This window comes from Oncorhynchus mykiss, chromosome 23 (assembly GCF_013265735.2).
Source record: "Oncorhynchus mykiss isolate Arlee chromosome 23, USDA_OmykA_1.1, whole genome shotgun sequence".
In the NCBI taxonomy this organism is placed as follows: Eukaryota; Metazoa; Chordata; class Actinopteri; order Salmoniformes; family Salmonidae; genus Oncorhynchus; species Oncorhynchus mykiss.
Genome location: NC_048587.1, coordinates 48,375,425 through 48,398,958, shown reverse-complemented (window position 1 = coordinate 48,398,958; position 23,534 = coordinate 48,375,425). Strand labels below are relative to the sequence as shown.

Sequence of the window (23,534 nt, the reverse complement as noted above, 5' to 3'; positions counted from 1 at the left end):
ATTTACCGTACATCCCTGTCATTTGGTTACATTCATTTCTATTAACGCATGTATTCATTACAGCAATTTACCATTCTCATTCACGGAGTGGAACCCTTGTTTGCAGAGTTCACAACCTGTTACACTTGTGAGAAACAAGTTTTGGTTTATTTCATACCATCATTTACGCGCTCCATGTGAGCAATGTCACAAACCGGCTCAAAGCCCGCAACAAAAAGGGACACAACGTGGAGATAAGGAATAACTAAATATATTTATTAACTAAAGTAAACTAAATACAATTAACAATGGTGTGTGTAGTCAGTAATCAGTAGTGTAAGTGAGTGGTTGTGTGCATTAATGTGATAATGAGGGGTGTTGAAAGGTGCAAACGCAAACAAAACAGCCACAAAAATGCCCCAATCAAAATCTATCAGTGTGTCTGCATGGAGTCTCAATGAATGGGGAAGTGGTGCATTTATCCTGGGACACACTGTCGTGGGTGATGTTGGCTTTTGCCGACTGGTCGAGCACCGGTACACACTACCAAGTGCACTATTTTCCAGATGTTGCCCTACCGGAGTTACACAGTAATAGAGTCACCGCTAAAAAAACGTTTAACAATTTGTTTTTATTTTTAAATAGCGTCGCTGCTATTAGCATCACGACTGACATTTGGACCAGCTATATCAGCCCCATGAGCATCCTGAGTCTGACAGCACACGTGGGTCGTCGAGGATTTCGTACTGAGGAAAGTCATATTGCATGCTCAGGAATGTGCTGGTTGTCATACCACTGCTGCCATTTCAATGGCATTTGAGAACATGAACACACTTTCTGGTCAGTGTGTGTGTGTAACCTTTATTTAACTAGGCAAGTCAGTTAAAAACTAATTCTTATTTACAAATGACGGCCTAGCCCGCCCAAACCCGGACACCCTATGGGACTCCCAATCACGGTCGGATGTGATACAGCCTGGATTCGAACCAGGGACTGTAGTGACGCCTCTTGCACTGAGATGCAGTGCCTTAACACACAGACGGACACAGTGGTTAATTATTTAGCTGTACTTGAATGTTTAAAAAGGCCACCATTTTTTTTATTTTTTATTATAAAATCGGTATCGTTTTTTCCCCTAAGGAAAATATTAGATATTGGTATCGGCCAAAAATGTCATATGTGCAAAATGTCATGGTGCATGACTACTTCATACTATAGAATAGGAGTCCCTTCATACTTTGTCAAATCATTATCTTTCGGAAAGCCTAACGTAGGCCTAGGTTTGTAAATACGTTTTAAGGGAGAAATATTTGCTCGCGTCTGACATACGCTGGCGGCTTTACAGCGGTGTGCATGTGAGTTAGCTGATTCTCTCTATAGGCCTGTATGTCCATTCAGAAAGTTTCCTAAAGTAGCCTGTCTGGACTCCATCTCTTTAATAAGAATCAAACGCTCCTGTCATAATGTAATCTTGTAAAATGCCTATTGTCAGTAGCTTACGCTACATTCTTTCTCTCATTTCGGCGTTCTCTCGAAGAACATTTGCCAATGACATCGAATGATCGCAGCAGCAGGGTGTGTGATATTATGCAAATATTTCGAGAAAAGTGGGAGAAAACCATTCAAACGGAGACCGATGGGTTTTGTACATCAAAATAGGATGTGTATTAAAAAAAATGATATGCAGAAAAGCCAACAGACAAGCACAAGGTAGGCATATCTTGATGTTGACTCCATTTTGAATTTGTATTTTATTTAACCTTTATTTAGCCAAGCAAGTCAGTTAAGAACAAATTCTTATTTACAATGACGGCCTACCATTTTGTCTCCGTTAATAATGTTGTGTTAATACAAAAACGCAACAGATCCTCTCAAACCTGGAATTTCGTAATTTGTTGATTCATAAGTAATAGAATGAATAATAATAATAATAATAATAATAAAGACAGGCCATGATAATAATAAAGTGTAATGGCTTGTTTCAAATGGATTTTTATTGAGACGCATATCCATGTAAACAAGTGTACAAACAGAATTGTGACCTTTCCTATTCCTACTACAAGTAACGTAACCTAGCTTGTAACTTTTGCCCTTGCCAACTGGTCCTGGTACAGTTTTACTGTTAAGATCATCCTGCTTAGGTTAGGGCTGATGTACAGAGAACTGTTCTCAAGTCAGATGTTAAACTGCAGTCAGTAACTAGAGCCTTAAACTCAGCAAAGTCCCTATTCTCTTTCAAAAACAGGGCTCTGTGCACTATAGTAACGGAGCAATACTCAACCATGAGGTATCGAAGCCGAACGAACTGCATGCTATTAAGAAATGCTATACAGTGCCTTCGGAAAGTATTCAGAACCCTTGATTTTTTTCCACATTTTGTTACGTTACAGCCTTATTCTAAAATGTATTTAATATCCCCCCCCCTCCTCAATCTACACACAATACCCCATAATGACAAAGCAAAAACAGATTTTTAGCAATGTTTGCTAATTTATACAAAATCAAAAACTGAAATATTACATTTACATAACTATTCAGACCATTTACTCAGTACTTTGCTGAAGCACCTTCGGCAGCGATTACAGCCTCGAGTCTTCTTGGGCATTACGCTACAAGCTTAGCACACCTGTATTTGGGGAGTTTCTCCCATTCATCTCCGCAAATCCTCTCAAGTTCTGTCAGGTTGGATGGGGAGCGTTGCTGCACAGCTATTTTCAGGTCTTTCCAGAGATGTTAGATCGGGTTCAAGTCCAGGCTCCGCCTGGGCCACTCAAGGACATTCAGAGACTTGTTCTAAAGCCACTCCTGCGTTGTCTTGGCTGTATGCTTACGGTTGTTGTCCTGTTGGAAGGTGAACCTTCACCCCAGTCTGAGGTCCTGAACACTCTGGAGGAGGTTGTCAGCAAGGATCTCTGCACTTTGCTCTGTTCATCTTTCCTTCGATCCCGTCTTGTCTCCCAGTCACTGCCGCTGATAAAACATCCCCACAGCATGATGCTGCCACTACTATGCTTCACTGTAGGGATGGTGCCAGGTTTCCTCCAGATGTGAGGCTTGGCATTCAGGCCAAAGAGTTCAATCTTGGTTTCTCATAGTCTCTTCAGGTGCCTTTTGGCAAACTCCAGCTGTGGCAAATAACACAGTCTACCATGAGTATGACAAAACATTTATTTTTACTGCTCCAATTACATTTGTGACCCGTTTATAATAGCAGGGGTCAGTGGTATATGGCTGTATCCAGGCACTCTGCATTGTGTCGTGCTTAATAGCACTTAGCTATGGTATATTGGCCATATACCACACACTCTTGGGCCTTATTGGTTAAATAGAACCCATTGCTCTCCATGGTTGTGAGGTCTGGGGTTCACTCAACAACCAAGAATTCACAAAATGGGACAAACACCCGATTGAGAAAAATATCCTTCAAATATCCTTCAAAAATATCCTTCAGGTACAATGCAAAATCCTAAACAATGCATGCAGAGCAAAATTAGGAAATACCTGCTAATTATCAAAACCCAGAAAAAAAGCTGTTATATTCTACAACCACCTAAAAGGCAGTGATACTCACACATTCCACCATAAAATCCCTCACCTACAAATAGATAAACCTAGAGATAGTGTTGTCATGATACCAGTATCGCGATACTACGACACCAGCTTTTCCCTTGGAAAAAAAACACGAAGCAGACTAAACTCTATGGTCCTTTAAAACCTACTTTGGTAAAATAGTGTGCAACAAAGAAATGTACGCCTGGGTGAAAACACAAGGCTGTTAATCATCATAAGGACTGTTTTCCTCAAGACATTGAGTTGCTTCATATTTAGTTTCCTTTGCTTCCTTATTTCCTAGTATCGTGATACTGATATCATGACAACACTACCTAGAGAAGAGTCCCCTCACCAGCTGGTTCTGGGGCTCTGTTCACACACACACACACACACACACACTCCACCAAGCCCCTGGCAGCAACACAATTAGAATCAAACAAACAACTATTTGACACTGGAAATAATCAACTAAAAAAAAAAAAAAACAGAGCAAACTAAAATGTTATTTGGCCCTAAACAGAGAATACACAGTAGCAGAATAACTGACCACTATGACCACCATTTGACCCAAAATGAAGAAAACCCTTGACTGTGTACAGACCGAGTGAGCATAGCCTTGCTTTTAAGAGAGGCCGCCATAGGCAGACCTGGCTCTCGAGAGAAGACTGTGCCCACTGCCCACAAAATGAGGTGGAAACTGAGCTGCCCTTCCTTACCTCCAGCCAAAGGTATGACCATATTAGAGACATTTTTCACACAGGTCACACAGACCCAAAGAATATGAAAACAAATCAAACATTGATAAACTGTTAGGCGAAATACCACAATGTGCACAAAAGCAAGATTTGTGACCCGTTGCCATGAACAGAGCAACCAGTGGAGCACAAACATTGTAAATACCACCAATATTTATGTTTCCTTATCTTCCCCTACTATTCATACTACAACTATTTGCACATTGTTAAAAACACTGTAAATTGAGGATAATAACATTTGAAATATTTGTATCCTTTTGAAAATGTAATGTTAATGTTTTTCTCAATTTTGTTTATTTCACTTGCTTTGGCAGAGTAAACATATGTTTACCCATGCCAATAACAACCCTTTAAATTGTATTAGATAGAGAGGGAGGCAGAGCAAGAGACAGATAAGGAGGCAGAGAGAGAGAGAGAGAGAGCGCGCGAGAGAGGCTGCAAGCCAGGCCCCAAAACCAAATCCAGGGGGTATTAGAGTCAAGAGACGTTTTCTGGAGCCTGAAGCCTAGCTGCCTGGTGAGGCCACATGGACATTCAACCTCCCGAAACCAGAAGACATGGCCTGTGTTCCAAATAGCAAAAGTAGTGCACTATAAAGGGAGTAGGGTGCCATTTGGAACAGACATGGTTCCAGCGGCAGCAGGCAGCCAGGGCCTGGGGGGACATATGAGACATTACTCACCACATCTATAGGACTACAGAGAGAAACACACTTTAAAACATATTACTAAACCACAGGACAGTTATTTGGTGTATAAACAAAGATGAGTTGCCCATTTTCAATAACAAATGCCACATTCACTCGCTCAACCATACTCAAACTAAACTGCATCACTAAAATTAGACCTACTATGATGTCCCAGCCCAGGAGCAACAAAACAACAATTGTTTAGCCTCTGTCAGCTGACCTGGGCTAGCAGAGTGAATGGAGCTGACTGACAACACTAGGCTCTGTAGAACTGTGTCACTGACTAACCACGAGGTAGCTTTGTGACCTAGCTAGCTGGCTACAACAGAACAGGGTTACTTGGATCACTGAACAACATAAGTTAGGCTACACCCTGCCACCAGCCAAAGAATGGTCCCCATGGCAACGTGCTATCGAGAGGGTAAATTAATACTTGGAGAGCATGGAGAGGAGGTTGAGTTTGTTAATGTTAGCAACAGTTGGCCGCTCAGGGCTCACAAGATAATGGATATCGAATAGAGATGAAAGGATAGGACTTGTGCACAACTGAATAGCTATAATGCCTATTGGTGTGAAGTAGCCTACTGTTGCTGTCTGGTGATGTTGTGCAAAGATGAGCTGAGCCCACTTCTGATCTGTCAATTTCAGTGTCAAATGGATCTACCACAGAGTTCAACAAAGCAAATTATTACAAGAACAGACAAACGCATACTTCACTGACACCCAACCCTTTGGGAAACTAAGGAACTGAAGAATGTCTTGTGGTTTTAAACAACTCTGCTGAGATGTGCAACCTGTCTGTGACAAGCTGTGGCTAGACTCCTTACTCAATCATCTCACCACTCTGCTTGAAAAGGCCCCATCTTATCATCACTAATGTACAGATCTAATCCCACTATCACCACAGAGGCACCTCACCAGCTTCTATCTGTCTGAGGCGTTCAAGAACTTGGGAGCTCAAATCAAGAAACGAGAGCAGGTAAGGATTCACATCGTCTTTGACACAGTTACTTCCCTTGCGTTGGTCACGCCAGTATTTTTTCACCCATTCACTCTTCTTAGAAATAGCACTTCTCTGGGGGCCATTTCCTGTTTGTTGAAGAATGAGAGATTTCCTCAGAGTGGCTGACTGCTGAACACAGTGTTCTGCTCCGGCACAATCACAGGAACAGGCTAAGGGCCCTCGTCTATCACACACATTCACATGCACGCTTGTAGCTTGCACACAAACAGATCCACACACACACGTCTGCTTTCCGCATCACACACACACACTCCTGATTTACTGTTAGTCAAATACAGTGAAGAAATGTTGAGTATTCCAGCGGTCCTGTCTGTGGACCCTGAGCCAGCAGCACAGCGCTGAAGGAACATTAATGGGAGACTCTGTGAGCACTCTCAGGATACGGTTACACAAAACAACATGCCAGGATTAGTCCTAATTGGGGATGGCAACTTGGATGTTTCTCAGTGCTAAATTGCCAATCAAATGATGCCAGTGGGACAAAAAGTACAGAGTAGCTTAGCCTTGCAGATCTTTTATAGAATTAGAGCTAGATCCTTTGAACATTGTTTCTCCCCGTAGAATTATAAATTGTAGAATGGACATTCAGATTCAAATCTATGTTCCATTCCACAATCCACATATTTGTGGCATTCCCACAGATGATTTCTAGGTTACTTTTTTTTCTCCTCCATCACCCAGGCGGGGCAACGCAGGGCAGGCCTCTCCTTTTCAAGGGTACTGTTACATTGAGGTTCTATATCTCTCGCCATGGAAAAAAAACTATGGAATTAGAGATCCGATGCCAAGATATTCCCAAAGATAGCACTTCTTTAAAGGGCTGTTCTCTCAAGGGTGGTTCCACTATTGGCAATTAGGCCAGGGTGCCTAGGCTATGGTTGAGTGAGGCAATGGTGCCTGGTCTGATTAATCAGGCTCTAATACACAATTAATTGGTATATACAACCTGCAACTACTGCCTGCTAAATTTTGTAATTGTTCCTTACAAGCCAGAATGTAGAAAAAAAAAAGAAAAAAAAACTTACTCTACCAGTTGTCTGTCCTTCAGCTGCTCAAAATGAGAAAATATTGTTCTTATTTTTTTTCTTTTTCTTAAAAATTCATATCTACAATTCAAAACAACAAAAGGTTTCCTCCCCTGATTGAGAATAGAAATGTTTTATTGTCATGGTTCAATAGCTATTTACGAGAGAAAACGGAAAACAAACTTTATATCCTCGTGACAAACCAAACGCTCTACCGGCTCTCTAAGTCAGGTAAACAATACTTTCCTGTGGACATGTTGCCTCAAATTGAGCAGCTGAAGGACAAACCACACAGACAACCGGTAGAGTAGGCCTTCAACATTCTGGGTTGTACAATACATTTACACAATTTACAGGCATTAATTGCAGATGGTATATACCAATTAATTGTGTATTACAGACTGATTAATCAGACTATATTGTGCCATACTTACCTTTATTTAACTAGGCAAGTCAGTTAAGAACAAATTCTTATTTTCAATGACGGCCTAGGAACTGCCTGTTCAGGGGCAGAACGACAGATGGACCTTGTCAGCTCGGGGATTTGAACTTGCAACCAGTCCGATGCTCTAACCACTAGGCTACCCTGCCGCCCCATCTCAAGCATTATGTAGCTTGTTTAATGCGTTAAATCTTGCGGACTGTCATTTTGTGTGCCAAATGCAACTCCAGAGGGTTTGAATCCGCAGTTTTGTGTTTAGCCTGAGTGAAAGTGGAATGGAAGAGCATGGCATGACTCCATTATTTGATCATGTGAAGTATCCCCTACATAAATACTAGAGGTGGAACTGTTCTGGGGGGCTTTAATAACACACCTGTGCTGTCTTGAGCCACACAAATGTAAATAAGGATGTTAGCTCTTGGTCGTCAGCATCAGTTGATCAAACTTGATTGTCCTGGCTGCCTCAGCAGATTAGGCTGACATGGCATTGAAGTGACATGGCCTGGCAACAGAGTTGGAGGACTGGTGACTCCCTGATCTACTGGAATCTGTGCACACACACACAAACACCAGGAAAAATAGCCTGAATCTCTACTTTAATGTCAGTTAGATTGGGGACAATAAGTTGAATAACAGCTGTTGCAAGGCATGCACTTTCCTATACCATGTAGCTCCAGCAGCTGCCATTTGTTGCTAGGTCATGTGAAGTAGTGCATCGCCACAGTGCTTGGATAAGAGCTGTCAAATATCTTCAGCTTGCTCAGCAGTAGGAGGTGCAAATCTGCCTGTTACCGATGTAAAATGTGCGGAATGCATCCTGGAGATTAGATGTGATGCTAAATTCACCATGAAACTAACTGGAAACGTTTAGACTTACAGTCATGTAACAAACCGTTATACAGAAACGTGTGAACAGTTTAGGAAACCTCAGCACTCTTTCCTTGATGAATAATACTCCAGATAAAAAATGGGACAATAACATTAGATCTAGGATTAAAGCCTTGACGTTACCAGCTGTTGGTACAAAACATTTTTTTATTCATTATAACGATATATAAAATCAAAAGACAGAACTTGCTAGCTAACAAATTGCTAGCTTGTTAACAATTTAGCAACAGCTAATGTTACTTGCCTGCCAACTGTTTGGTTGGCGAGTTGTTTCATCCGATTGAACTGTTTCTTCATTTTGCGTCCTTCTCCAGTGGAGTCGTGCTACTTTTTAGAGCTGGAAAAGTAAATCCTGCCTGTGATGTGCTTCATCAGACAAGAGTCCTTTTGTTGGCCATGAAGTTCACAATATAGCCAACTAACAGTCAGTAGCTTTGTGTCGAAGATTAGCTTGCAGCTAGCTAAAGCTATGAACCAATTAAAATAGCTAGTCACTTTTTAGCTAGCTAGTTTAGGTTAGTCTTCAAGTGGTTGTTTCAGAAAAAAGTTATTCCGTCGCGTGCTGACGACATCATCAAAGCCATGTATTTTATCAAAAAGCTAGAAAACCATCCAGAGTTCCGCTGACTGCTTGCAGCCTTTATGCTGAATATCTATCTGACTAACCAAAGTCGAACGCTTTTCCCAACCAGCTAGCTAGCAGCACACCTCTCTCTTTACCAGCACAAGCTGATGATGGCGTTGAATGGGTGGCAGGAAGAATACGTTGCAAAAGCATCCATCTACCGCCATCCCCAGCACTGTTAAATGTGCTGCTGACTGTGGAGCTTGGGATAGTTTACGAAAGTCATCTTGCTCGCTCCAGTGACACAATTCAGTACTGCATAATTTGCACTGACCTCTGGATTAGTTTTTTTTATCATGAAGATGTTGAATATGCCAACATTACGCAGCAAAATGTACACATAGCTATTAAAACAATCAGTTTAGTTGAAATATCAAACTGTTGTTCAATGACATACATAATCAGTTGTTGACATCAGGCCTCGTCTTCATCAACAACAATTTATCATCAACTTTCACTCCCTAATCGCCTATGGAGCTCATAGCGGCACGCGTGCCTACCAGTGACGTCTCAATACACGTCTATTTACGTTGAACCTTATAATGGACTGTTTTGCAGATAGATGGACATGTGATGTCATCTGATTCCTCACGATTCATGTAAAACAATTTAATTAATTTAAATAATCTTAAAGTAGATCAAATAAGATAAGAAAAATAGAATAAGGTTTTACTGATAAAGTTGCACACGCACTGTCGTGGATGCAAGGTCCGATCACTTCTGACACCAATGTAATGAAACAAGCAGGGAGCAGGTCACGTGCCCTCGACCTTCTAGCCCGAGGTCCGGCGCGCTATCGACTGTGCCGCAAAAGCATGCGGCAAAGTCGATTTCCGCGCTTATAAACCCAGGGTTGTTACAATATAAATAAAGGGGGCATATAAACCATACATAAAGAACCAAAAATAAAGGACACCATAAATAATGGATAAATAAAGGGAGCATATAAGCAGACAATGAAAACTCTTACAATATTCAATGATTACATTTCTCAAAAACAGGTTATAGGCTACATGTGCACCACCAAATCAGAACAGTAGGTGAAATTAAGAGATGAAAATAGACCAAATTATTAGGGTGAGGCACATGGGCTACTAACAGCTTGCTACACCACATACACTTAGTTAGTGGCAGAAAAAGTACCCAATTGCCATACTTGAGTAAAAGTAAAGATACCTTAATAGAAAATGACTCTACTAAAAGTCACCCAGTAAAATACTACTTGAGTAAAAAGTTTAAATGTGTTTGGTTTAAAATATACTTAAGTATCAAAAGTAAATGTAATCGCTAAAATATACTTAAGTATAAAAATGTAAAGTATAAATCATTTAAAATGTCTTACGCAAACCAGACGGCATCATTTTCTTGGTTTTTTTATTTACGGATAGCCAGAGGCACAATTCAACACTCAGACATAATTTACAGACAAAGCATGTGTTTAGTGAGTCCACCAGATCAGAGGCAGTAGGGATGACCAGGGATGTTCTCTAGATAAGCGCGTGAATTAGACAATTTTCCTGTCCTGCTAATCATTCAAAATGAAACGAGTACTTTTGGGTGTCAGGGAAAATGTGTGGAGTAAAAAGTACATTTTTCTTTAGGAATGTAGTGAAGTAAAAGTAAAAGTTGTCAAAAATATAAATAGTAAAGTACAGATACCCTAAAAAACTACTTAAGTAGTACTTTAAAGTATTTTTACATAAGTACTTTACACTACTGCACTTAGTATTACTTTCTTAGCTACAGTATACATATCTTCCTGGCATATTACATAATTTATGCAGCAGCATTCAAGACATGTTTGGGCTCACCGTTGTGCTGTGCTCAGTTGAACAGGAAGGTGGCGCGGTGGACCTTAGTGGGCAAAAATCATCAAACTTTGTCATCAAAGTTTGGCATTCTCTAGACTTATTGTGCTTTCAAGACAACCGGGAACTGGGGAAAAAAAGATCAAATCATGATGACGTCAGTGATCTTCAGTTCGTAGCTCTAGAAAGAGGCCAGAGTTCTCGATTTACAATTCCGAGTTGGATGAAAGTTCAAAACGTATTTTCCCAGTCGTAGCTCGTTTTTCCAGTTGTCTTGAACTCACTTTGCAGTTCTGAGTTAACAGTTGTTATGAGCGCGGCACAAATCATGCTTCATTGACAGCATGGCCAATGTTAAATGTTTATAACTTGAAACTAGGAAAATATAACCTTAATCTTAGACTTGGGACCTCACAGCCACTCCACTGAATAGCAGACTAATGATTGATTTGCAATGCTTGCCGTTAGCCACTGATTCCTTCCAAACCACTCATTGTTGAATTTACGATTTCAAACTTGTTGTGTAATATTTAGGTCCAATGAGCATCCAACGCATGAGATACGTTTCATCTATAATTTCTCTTCGTTATTTCTCTTCATATGACAAGGATTAAAAAGGATTTTCCAGTAGATTGTCAACTTCATTCATGATGATGACTGCTAGCTAAGATTTTGAAAGTATGATGTTGATATTATCATTCCAATCAAAGCTACTGTAGATATAACGTGATTTGATGTAATTTTATCTAGAGCCAATGACCTTGAGCATACTTGGATGGGCACGTCTAATGTAACTCTATGGCAGCACTCAAGGAGCTTGAATTTTTTTCGAGCTCTACCCTTTGGCAGTGACGTAGTGTCCTTATGAGTGACAGAACACTGAGCCAATCATTGCGCAAAGCTCCGTATTTTCTGCTGGCTTGCCCAAACTATACCACAGAAAGCACTGTTCTAGGCTGAAACACCTGCATTTTGGAGCTCCCTTACTCAAGAAAACAAAAAAGAGACCATGTTTGCATGCGGCTTTATTAACTTAATGATATTTATTTATTTTTTTAAAAAAAATTGAAAACTGATGTGACATGCCAAAATAATATGTGATAAGTGATATACCAAAATAACATGCAAAACATACAAGCCTAAAAATAAATGAATGACGGGTCGCCGCTGGACATAGAATATGCTTGATAGTGTAGCGACCCGCACAGACAGCTGTGTGTTATGTGTTATGCTATTAGTTGGTTGTGTTGTACCTACCAGCACCCAGTGTTCGCGGGGTCGGACATGCCAATCAACCTGCTATCTGCCAATCATGAGAATGCCTGGAATGTTCTGAAGCCGGGCATCCTTGTGGTTGGTGGAGTGGCGTGGGGGCTTGGCAGGGGGATGGAGCATGTTAAGACCATGTTTAGCCATTGTTCTCTCTCTTACGTCTGGTCTTCGCAAGAGAAGGTCACGGTTGTTTTATAGGGTATCTTTAATTTATTTGGCGTGGGCTACGGCCAAACTGTAGCCTGTGTAGAATTTGGTTAATAAACCGTAAATTCGTAAACTAAATTTTATGTCTGGACAATTGTTCCTTTATGAGCTAGCCAGGTCATTACAATACATTATAACAATCCCAAGTACATTTGATACGTCTCTAATATTACACATTGTAACAATCCCAGATCTGTTGAGATGTAACCTAACGTAGCAGACGTAAAATACATATCTAATATCGTTCTAATGCATTTCGTGTATTGGTTGTGGCGGATAGAGACTAGGCCAATGAAAACGTAGGAAAATGAATTGAGCGTTAAATTATGGGTCAATATACTGTAGGTGCCGGAAGTTGAAAACAGGCTACTTCAGCTTAGCTCAGAATTTCTTGCATAAATTGTGACAGACAGTACATTATTTAACTGTTGCTAATTATATCAACCTCGTCCATCTACTTGAGTTTGACCACCTGCCCTGTAAAGATTTTTGCTCGGCTGCAAAGCCACATTGGAACAACTGATGCATGTGGTGTTGCAGAAGTTGTTTTTCAAATGTACAAGCTGCTGCTTAGCTAGGTGATCCGAATTGCAACATTGTATGCGAATGCAACAAGTCAATTGCCTCCCTCGGGAGAAGCAACCAGCCTGCCTTTAGTATTTATTCAGATTGTACACAGTAAATGACACGCCCATATTTAATCATTCAATATTACTTTTCTCTTATCCCGTCATAAATGGGAGCATATTATTTTTTATACTGCATTTGGGCATGTTATACTTACCATTTGTTTGATTTTCAGATATGCAACCAGTAAAGGCTACTGGACAGACCCCTATGTCCAGTATTTTGTGAGGCCAGTAGGAGAACGAAGGGCTCCAGAAATCAACTGAGGCAAGTCCATGTAAAAATCGGTCAGAACCAAAAACACATTTGTAATTTTTTTTTTTTAAACTAGCTTGAAGAAGGTCTGCTTCATACTATGTTACTAAATCTCTGTTGTCTTCTGTTAGGTTACTATGGTTACTATGCCTGTTTGCGGGGAATGAACCACCTGGATGCCTTCCTCAGGAAGACGGTGTGTAACTGTCAGATAGTGAACCTGGGGGCAGGGCTGGACACCACTTTCTGGAGGTTAAAGGTACTGGTCTAATAATCCCATTAAACAAATGCATTTATTTTACAGTACAATCCATGCTTGTCCTTGGTTTGTACTTTCATTGTCATTTGTTTGTGTTTTTAGGATGAACACCTCGAAACCAAGTCGACTTTCCGATGATGGCTGGCAGGAAAATACACAACAAAAAATAAGCCGTTTTATTTTTCCCTCTTTAGAAAACTTCATATAGATCACAGTTTTATTTGTTTTGACATAATTGTGGTCTCAGTAATGTCAGAAATTGACCCGTAGAGGGAGGCAGAGCCTGTCCAGCTAAACTTGTAGCGAGATCATCTCTTAATAAGAAACACACCTTAATGTGTAGTTATAATGTTGTGCACCACTTCAGGACAAAACCACTGCTGTCAAAACCTCTCATTGAGACCTATTCCACAGATTCATTATTACTAAGTAATGATGTTAAAGACATTGTCTGATACAAATCAACAGGATAACTGAATGGGATTGTCTCTTATGGTGACATTTGATTTTAACTTAGTCTTCATTTGTATTGTCTGTGTTTCATATGGCCACAGCCTAGACTCAGACGGGCACTGGATCATCGGTGCTGACCAGAGGGACATCCCAGGCCTAGATGACAAACTAAAGAAGTTCCACCTCAACCCAGAGTCAGTGAAAATAACATATTGAATATGTTTTAATATTTTGTTGGACAGCTTTGCAAGAGTCTAGCCAATTGAAGTAGCAGTATACGGCTGTATCAGTGGATCAGCAGTTGTACTGTAGCAATACAATACAATATGTTTGGTATGGGATTGATGTTTTGGGCTGGTAGTGTTCTTTCACTGTACCTAACTCGTATTTATGGTCTTGGCCAACAAGGCTGAGTGTTCCGCAGTCAGTTCCTGATCACCACAATCATATACAGTTCAGTCAGAAGTAGAGGTCGACCGATTATGATTTTTCAATGTCGATACCGATTATTGGAGAACCAAAAAAAAAGACGATACCGATTAATCGGCCAATTTATTTAATTGTAATGACAATTACAACAATACCGAATGAACACTTTTTTTTATTTTAACTTAATATAATACATAAATAAAAACAATTTAGCCTCAAATAAATAATGGAACATGTTCAATTTGTTTTAAATAATGCAAAAACAAAAGTGTTAGGAAAAAAAGTTAAAGTGCAATATGTGGCATGTAAGAAAGCTAACATTTAAGTTCCTTGCTCAGAACATGAGAACATATGAAAACTGGTGGTTCCTTTTAACATGAGTCTTCAATATTTCCATGTAAGAAGTTTCAGGTTGTAGTTATTATTGCAATATATCTCTATACTATTTGAATTTCATACACCTTTGACTATTGGATGTTCTTATAGGCACTATAGTATTGCCATTGTAAGCTTCCGTCCCTCTCCTCGCCCCTACCTAGGCTCGAACCAGGGACACATCGACAACAGCCACCCTCGAAGCATCGTTACCCATCGCTCCATAAAAGCCACGGCCCTTGCACAGCAAGGGGAACAACTACTTCAAGGTCTCAGAGCGAGTGACGTCACCGATTGAAACGCTACTAGCTAGCCATTTCATATCAGTTACACCAGCCTAATCTTGGGAGTTGATAGGCTTGAAGTCATAGACGGCTCAATGCTTGAAGCACACCGAAGAGCTGCTGGCAAATGCACAAAAGTCCTGTTTGAATGAATGCTTACGAGCCTGCTGCTGCCTACCACCGCTCAGTCAGACTGCTCTATCAAATATCAAATTATAGACTTAATTATAACATAATAACACAGAAATACGAGCCTTAGGTCATTAAACTCAGTTTTTCACAATTCCTGACATTTAATTAAAGTAAAAATTCCCTGTTTTAGGTCAGTTAGGATCACCACTTTATGTTAAGAATGTGAAATGTCAGAATAATAGTAGATAATTATTTATTTCAGCTTTTATTTCATTCAGTACATTCCCAGTGGGTCAGAAGTTTACATACACTCAATTGGTATTTGGTAGCATTGCCTTTTAAATTGTTTAACTTGGGTCAAACATTTTGGGTAGCCCTCCACAAGCTTCCCACAATAAGTTGGGTGAATTTTGGCCCATTCATCCTGACAGAGCTGGTGTAACTGAGTCAGGTTTGTAGGCCTCTTTGCTCACGCACACTTTTTAAGTTCTGCCCACAAATGTTCTATTGGATTGAGGTCAGGGCTTTGTGATGGCCACTCCAATACCTTGACTTTGTTGTCCTTAAGCCATTTTGCCACAACTGTGGAAGTATGCATGGTGTCATTGTCCATTTGGAAGGCCCATTTGTGACCAGGCTTTAACTGATGTCTTGAGATGTTGCTTCAATATATCCACATAATTTTCTTCCTTCATGATGTCATCTGTTTTGTGAAGTGCACCAGTCCTTCCTGCAGCAAAGCACCCCCACAACATGATGCTGCCACCCCCGTGCTTCACGGTTGGGATGTTGGTCTTTGGCTTGCAAGCCTACCCCTTTTTCCTCCAAACGTAACAAGGATCATTATGGCCAAACAGTTCTATTTTTGTTTCATCAGACTGGAGGACATTTCTCCAAAAAGTCCCCATGTGCAGTTGCAAGCCGTAGTCTGGCTTTTTTATGGCGGTTTTGGAGCAGTGGCTTCTTCCTTGCTGAGCTGCCTTTCAGGTTATGTCGATATAGGACTCGTTTTACTGTTGATATAGATACTTTTGTACCCGTTTACTCCAGCATCTTCACAAGGTCCTTTGCTGTTGTTCTGGGATTGTTTTGCACTATTCGCACCAAAGTGCGTTTATCTCTAGGAGACAGAACGCGCCTCCTTCCTGAGTGGTATGACGGCTGCGTGGTCCCATGGTGTTTATACTTGCGTACTATTGTTTGTACAGATGAGCGTGGTACCTTCAGGCGTTTGGAAATTGCTCCCAAGGATGAACCAGACTTGTGGAAGTCGACCATTCTTTTTCTGAGGTCTTTATTTAGATTTTCCCATGATGTCAAGCAAAGAGGCATTGAGTTTGAAGGTAGGCCTTGAAATACATCCACAGGTACACTTCCAATTGACTCAAATTATTCAATTAGCCTATCAGAATTTTCTAAAGCCATGACATTTTCTGGAATCTTCCAAGCTGTTTAAAGGCACAGTCAACTTAGTGTATGTAAACTTCTGACACACTGGAATTGTGATACAGTGAATTATATGTGAAATATGTCTGTAAACAATTGTTGGAAAAATTACTTGTGTCATGCGCAAAGTAGATGTCCTAACCGACTTGCCAAAACTATAGTTTGTTAACAAGAATTTTGTGGAGTGGTTGAAAAACAAGTTTTAATTGCTCCAACCTAAGTGTATGTAAACTTCCAACTTCAACTGTACTTGGGTGCTCTTTGATTTTCCATTGTTTTTCATCTATGTGTCAAAGAACCCCATCTCCTTTGATCTCAGCCTATGAGACTTGGAAAGCCCTGTTCCGTTTACAAGAATTGTATTCATACTGTTTAAGTGCATATATTCACGGCTTCCTGTGAGGTCTGGTCCACCACCCAAGCCTCGACTATGTTAGAATGAGTTCTCTGGATTCAAGTGTCTTCTGAAATGGCCTCCACTTGTGCCGAAGGCTCTATGGATGTGGTATTATGTCAGAGATTCTGACGAAATTAAGATGAAAATGAATGTCAGTCATTGGATGTCAGTCATCCCAAGTACAGTACCCTCAACCCTCTAGCAATTATACAACAACCTTACAACAACACATCAAAACACCTTTTTGATAGATCTGAAGGGACGTTACAGATAAATATAAAGGAAGCGCTGATAATGGGGCATGGTTAGATAAGGTACACATTGTGACGCAAATGCTCTCTATACGTGCTGAGTGGGTGCCTTCAAGGCCTGTCTAGAGGAACACTGTTGTGATTAGGAGATCCCAAATCTGTGTTTACAACAGCTGCGTCAGTCTCCTGATTTCTCACAGTCTGAAACCAAACCACGTTCCAGGGCCGAAGACTTATGAAGTCACTTAGTCAAGAGGTTTGCTTGCTTTAGAAAGTTTACATTGTAGTCATTTATCAGATGTTCTTATCCAGAACAACTTTAGGGTTAAGTGCCTTGTTCAAGGGCACATCAACAGATTTTTCACCTAGTCGGCTCAGCAATTCGAACCAGCGACCTTTCGTTTACTGGCCCAATGCTCTTAACCACTAGGCTACCTGCCTCTCTAGTTTTTCACTCATTATGATCCTTTGCTTAGAAATATTAAATATTGGAACTTGATCAAATGTCACCCCAAACACTGAACCAGAATCTGGGCCTTACCGGAGACGTTGATATGGCGACTCTCCTTTAAGCCCAGGAAGCAGCCATTGAACCTGCCATTCACCAGCTTTTCAAGCTAAATAATGTGAAAACATTTTCATTGACAATTAAACGACAAATCCCAAGTGTTGATTTTGTGCAAGACATTCCCTGAAGTGGAACATGTTTGCATTAGTAGAAAGTGCACTTCCTAAAGACGGGCTGGGAGAATAGATGCTCTGGATTTGATGACTGTGTACAGTGTTATACCTCAGGATGACGTGGCAAGATAAAACAAAGTCTGTTACATACAGTAGGCAAATGGTACATCTCATGTTATTCCTCTGTTTTCACGTTGTTTAGCTCTAATAAGTTTCTCCACCTTTGTTTATAGAGAATAGAGCATCTGGAGTTTCTGGATGAAAAGGAACTTCTGCAGCAGCTCCTCCAACACTCAGTATCTGCTGGGCCACCAAGGACAAGTTCAAGCAGGTACTTATGGGTTAGATTAGTCACATACACATTATTTGTAAGTCTGTACATTTGGATACAGAACATTGTTTTATTTCTATCGCTGTTCATGACAAGGTGACCAATGACACTATTGTCTGCTTGTTCCAGGAGTCTCACAAGTTGCTTTCTGAACCTGGACTGTCTTGTCTTAAGCCTCTTTCTCTGTGCCATGACCAACACTATCAAGAGAGGAGAGAAAAAACCCATCAACACCTTCACATCAGACTCAAGTCTTGTCTGCTCGGTGTCTGTCTGTCTGCTCTGTGGGAAATGCATGGCATCAACAGAATTTTACTGAATGTGTTTCCGTTGCATCCCATAAGAGCAACCACTGTCTCCCAACATGCTTTTGTGAAGAGAAGGGATGTTTCCGCTGGAAGTGTGATACAGTGCATTCGGAAAGTATTCAGACCCCTTGACATTTTCCACATTTTGTTATGTTACAGCCTTATTCTAAAATTGATTACATATTTTTTTTTCCTTATCAATCTACGCACAATACCCCATAATGACAAAGCAAAAACATGTTTTTAGAAATGTTTTCAAATGTATAAAAAACAGAAATACCTTATTGACATAAGTATTCAGACCCTTCGTTATGGACTTGAAATTGAGCTCAGGTGCATCCCATTGATCATCCTTGAGATGTTTTACAACTTGGGAGTCCACCTGTGGTATATTCAATTGATTGGACATTATTTGGAAAGGCACACACCTGTCTATATAAGGTCCCACAGTTGACACTGCATGTCAGAGCAAAAACCAAGTCATGAGGTCGAAGGAATTGTCTGTAGGACTCTGAGACAGGATTGTGTCGAGGCACAGATCTGGGGAAGGGTACCCAAAAAATTATTCCGCATTGAAAGTCCCCAAGAACAGTGACCTCCGTCATTCTTAAATGTAAGTTTGGAACCACCAAGACTCTTCCTAGAGCCAAACTGAGCAATCAGGAGAGAAGGTTAGGGAGGTGACCAAGAACATGATGGTCACTGACAGAGCTCCAGAGTTCATTTGTGGAGATGGGAGAACCTTCCAGAAGGACATCCATCTCTGCAGCACTCCACCAATCAGGCCTTTATGGTAGAGTGGCCAGACTGAAGCACATGACAGCCCTCTTGGAGTTTGTCAAAAGTTACCTAAGAGAAACAAGATTCTCTCATCTGATGAAACCAAGATTGAACTCTGGCCAGAATGCCAAGCGTCACGTCTGGAGGAAACCGGGCACCGTCCCTATGGTGAAGCATGGTGGAAGCGGCATCATGCTGTGGGGATGTTTTTCAACGGCAGGGACTGGGAGACTAGTCAGGATCGAGGGAAAGATAAACATAGCAAAGTACAGAGAGATCATTGATGAAAACCTGCTCAAGACCTCAGACTGGGGCGGAGGTTCATCTTCCAACAAGACAACACGCTAGTGGCTTCGGGACATGTCTTTGAATATCCTTGAGTGGCCCGGACTTGAACCCGATCGAACATCTCTGGAGAGACCTGAAAATAGCTGTGCCTAACCTAACAGGGCTTGAGAGGATCTGCAGAGAAGAATGGGAGAAACTCCCCAAATACAGGTGTGCCAAGCGTGTAGCGTCATACCCAAGAAGACTCAAGGCTGTAATCGCTGCCAAAGGTACTTCAACATAGTACTGAGTAAATGGTCTGGATACTTATGTAAATGTGATATTTCAGTTTTTGGGGGGGAATAAATTAGCATATTTCAAATAAAAACTGTTTTTGCTTTGTCATTATGCGGTATTGTGTGTAGATTGATGGGGGGGGGGGGGGGGGGGGGGATTATTTGATTTTAGAATAAGGGTGTAATGTAACAAAATGTGGAAAATGTCCAAGGGGTGTGAATACTTTCCGAATGCACTGTATGAATGACAAGACACTGGTAGCTTAAGGACATAAGCCCTAGCCTTCATTTAATTTTATCCATCTGTCTGCTCTGCACTGTGATTCTAATGTTCATTCAGACAACATAAAGCAGGTTTGCTGGTTTTTAGCGAAAAGTAAAAGGAAGATTTATTTTTATTTGTCAAGTATTCAATGTGCCATTGTGTTGTGAACTGAAATATTTTGTTTATTTAGAAATGTATTGCCAAGACAGATATTTTCTTATGTATAGAAATTAGGAGTTAATACTTTGGATGCACTTTAACAGATCTGTTTGATTCAATTGCTGGATTTACAGTAGCAATAGATACATTTGCATTTAACTAGGATTCTTGTCTGAAAGAAATAAACAGGGCATTTTCACTCAGCAGAGCAATTTCAAGTCCTTGCGAGTGATACCACAGTACTAATGAAATGACAATGCAGGTCTATGGTGGTTGAATAAAGGTGTTTCATATTTGTGTATGAAAACCTGACCACCATCATGTGGTCTACAAACAGTACATTTGATACCATGAAAGTCCCATGTCATTTCCACATGGATGACACATTATAGTTACAGGGTACAGAAAGGAAATGTTTGAGTTTCGTCTGTCGCCCTCTGTGAACTGTGTCCTGATGGTCAGACCTGTGTTTTTACAGAGAAACATTAACCCAATATGACCTTGTGTACACTGAGATAGAGATAGCAGCACTAGAGCACCGAAGACATGGTAGGGCTAACACTGAATTATAGTGCCTAGTAAAAATACACACCACTTGCACAGTCTTTGCATTATTTTGCTTATTTGAACTGTTCTTGCCATAATATGGACTTGGTCTTTTACCAAAAAAGGCTATCTTCTGTATACCACCCCTACCTTGTCACAACTGATTGGCTCAAACTCATTAAGAAGGAAAGAAATTCCACAAATTAACTTTTACCAAGGCACACCTGATAATAGAATTCCAGGTGACTTCATGAAGCTGATTGAGATAATGCCAAGAGTGCAAAGCTGTCATCAAGGCTACTTTGAATTATGTAAAAATAGATTTTGATTTCTTTAACACTTTTTTGGTTTCTACATGATTCCATGTGTTATTTCATAGTTGTGATGTCTTCACTTGTCACACCCTGGTCTTAGTATTTTGTGTTTTCTTTATTAATTTGGTCAGGCCAGGGTGTGACATGGGTTTATTATATGGTGTGTTTTGTCTTGGGGTTTTGGTAGGTATTGGGTTTGTATTATAGTAGGGGTTTCTAACATAGTCTATGGCTGTCTGGAGTGGTTCTCAATCAGAGGCAGGTGTTTATCGTTGTCTCTGATTGGGAACCATATTTAGGCAGCCATATTCTTTGAGTGTTTCGTGGGTGATTGTTCCTGTCTTTGTGTTTGTTGTCACCAGATAGGCTGTTTAGGGTTTCTCACGTTTATTGTTTTTATTAGTTTATTCATGTATAGTTTTCTTTATTAAAGAATCATGAATAACCACCACGCTGCATTTTGGTCCGCCTCTACTTCACTGAAAGAAAACCGTTACAGAATCACCCACCACAACAGGACCAAGCGGCGTGGTAACGGGCAACAGCAGCGAAAAGAGGAATGGACATGGGAGGACGTTATGGACAGCAAGAGTATGGACTATACTACTTGGGAGGAGATAGACAGGTGTCCGGTCGACCCAGGGAGAGTGCCGGAGCCCACCTGGGATTCAATGGAGCAGTGCGCGGAAGGTTATCGGAGAATGGAGTTGGAGAGACAAGCACGGCGGCGCGGTAGGAAGCCCGAGAGTCAGCCCCAAAAATGTATTGGGGGGGGGGCTCACAGGGAGTATGGCTACGCCAGGTAGGAGACCTACGCCAACGTCCTGTGCTTACCGGGGGGCTAGAGAGACCGGGCAGGCACTGTGCTATGCTGTGGAGTGCACGGTGTCCCCAGTGCGGGTGCATAGCCCGGTGCGGTACATTCCAGCTCCGCGTATCGGCCGGGCTAGAGTGAGCATCGAGCCAAGTGCCATGAAGCTGGCTCTACGCATCTGGTCTCCAGTGCGTCTCCTTGGGCCGGCTTACATGGCACCAGCCTTGCGCTCGGTGTCTCCGGTTCGCCTGCATAGCCCAGTGCGGGCTATTCCACCTCGCTGCACTGGCAGGGCGACCGGGAGCATTCAACCAGGTAAGGTTGGGCAGGCTCGGTGCTCAAGAGCTCCAGTCCGGTCTATCCAGTACCACCTCCACGCATCAGCCCTCCAGTGGCAGCTCCCCACACCAGGCTTCCTGTGCGTGTTCTTGGCCCAGTACCACCAGTGCCAGCACCACGCATCAGGCCTACTGTGCGCCTCGCCTATCCAGCGCTGCCAGAGCCTTCCTCCTCTCCAGCGCTGCCGGAGTCTCCCGCCTGTTTAGCGCTGCCAGAGCCTTCCGCCTCTACAGCGCTGCCGGAGTCTCCCGCCTGTTCAGCGCTGCCAGTCTGCATAGAGCTGCCAGTCTGCATAGAGCTGCCAGTCTGCAAGGAGCTGCCAGTCTGCAAGGAGCTGCCAGTCTGCAAGGAGCTGCCAGTCTGCAAGGAGCTGCCAGAGCTGCCAGTCTGCAGGATGCCGCCAGAGCTGCCAGTCTGCAAGGAGCCGCCAGAGCTGCCAGTCTGCAAGGAGCCGCCAGAGCTGCCAGTCAGCATGAAGCAGCCAGAGCCGCCAGTCAGCATGGAGCAGCCAGAGCCGCCAGTCAGCATGGAGCAGCCAGAGCCGCCAGTCAGCATGGAGCAGCCAGAGCCGCCAGTCAGCATGGAGCAGCCAGAGCCGCCAGTCAGCATGGAGCAGCCAGAGCCGCCAGTCAGCATGGAGCTGCCAGAGCCGCCAGTCAGCATGGAGCAGCCAGAGCCGCCAGTCAGCATGGAGCTGCCAGAGCCGCCAGTCACCATGGAGCAGCCAGAGCCGCCAGTCACCATGGAGCAGCCAGAGCCGCCAGTCAGCATGGAGCAGCCAGAGCCGCCAGTCAGCATGGAGCAGCCAGAGCCGCCAGTCAGCATGGAGCTGCCAGAGCCGCCAGTCAGCATGGAGCTGCCAGAGCCGCCAGTCAGCATGGAGCTGCCAGAGCCGCCAGTCAGCATGGAGCTGCCAGAGCCGCCAGTCTGCATGGAGCAGCCAGAGCCGCCAGTCAGCATGGAGCTGCCAGAGCCGCCAGTCAGCATGGAGCAGCCAGAGCCGCCAGTCAGCATGGAGCTGCCAGAGCCGCCAGTCACCATGGAGCAGCCAGAGCCGCCAGTCACCATGGAGCAGCCAGAGCCGCCAGTCAGCATGGAGCAGCCAGAGCCGCCAGTCAGCATGGAGCAGCCAGAGCCGCCAGTCAGCATGGAGCTGCCAGAGCCGCCAGTCTGCATGGAGCAGCCAGAGCCGCCAGTCAGCATGGAGCCGCCAGTCAGCATGGAGCTGCCAGTCAGCATGGAGCAGCCAGAGCTGCCAGTC

At 42.4% G+C, this 23,534-nt stretch overlaps 1 protein-coding gene and 1 long non-coding RNA gene across 7 annotated transcripts in view; one reads left to right on the top strand and one right to left on the bottom strand.

Moving 5' to 3' along the window:
* LOC110502898 (rho GTPase-activating protein 17) overlaps positions 1-10,959 on the bottom strand; it is a 52,261-nt gene extending 41,302 nt beyond the window's left edge. For 3 of the 6 annotated variants that reach the window (XM_036960661.1, XM_036960662.1, XM_036960660.1), the window contains exon 1: positions 8,598-9,495. In XM_036960661.1, coding sequence (XP_036816556.1) covers positions 8,598-8,650 — 53 coding nt within the window. In that variant the 5' untranslated portion in view covers positions 8,651-9,495. Of the gene's footprint in view, positions 1-8,597; positions 9,496-10,789 lie in introns of those variants that run through there. The other 3 variants (XM_036960659.1, XM_036960658.1, XM_036960663.1) reach the window with 3 other exon arrangements.
* A 2,317-nt stretch (positions 10,960-13,276) lies between these two features.
* On the top strand, positions 13,277-18,365 carry LOC110502900. Its single transcript, XR_005039226.1, has 4 exons — positions 13,277-13,406; positions 13,509-14,053; positions 18,088-18,185; positions 18,315-18,365. It is a non-coding gene; the product is annotated as an uncharacterized LOC110502900 (long non-coding RNA).
* Positions 18,366-23,534: the final 5,169 nt, after the last annotated feature.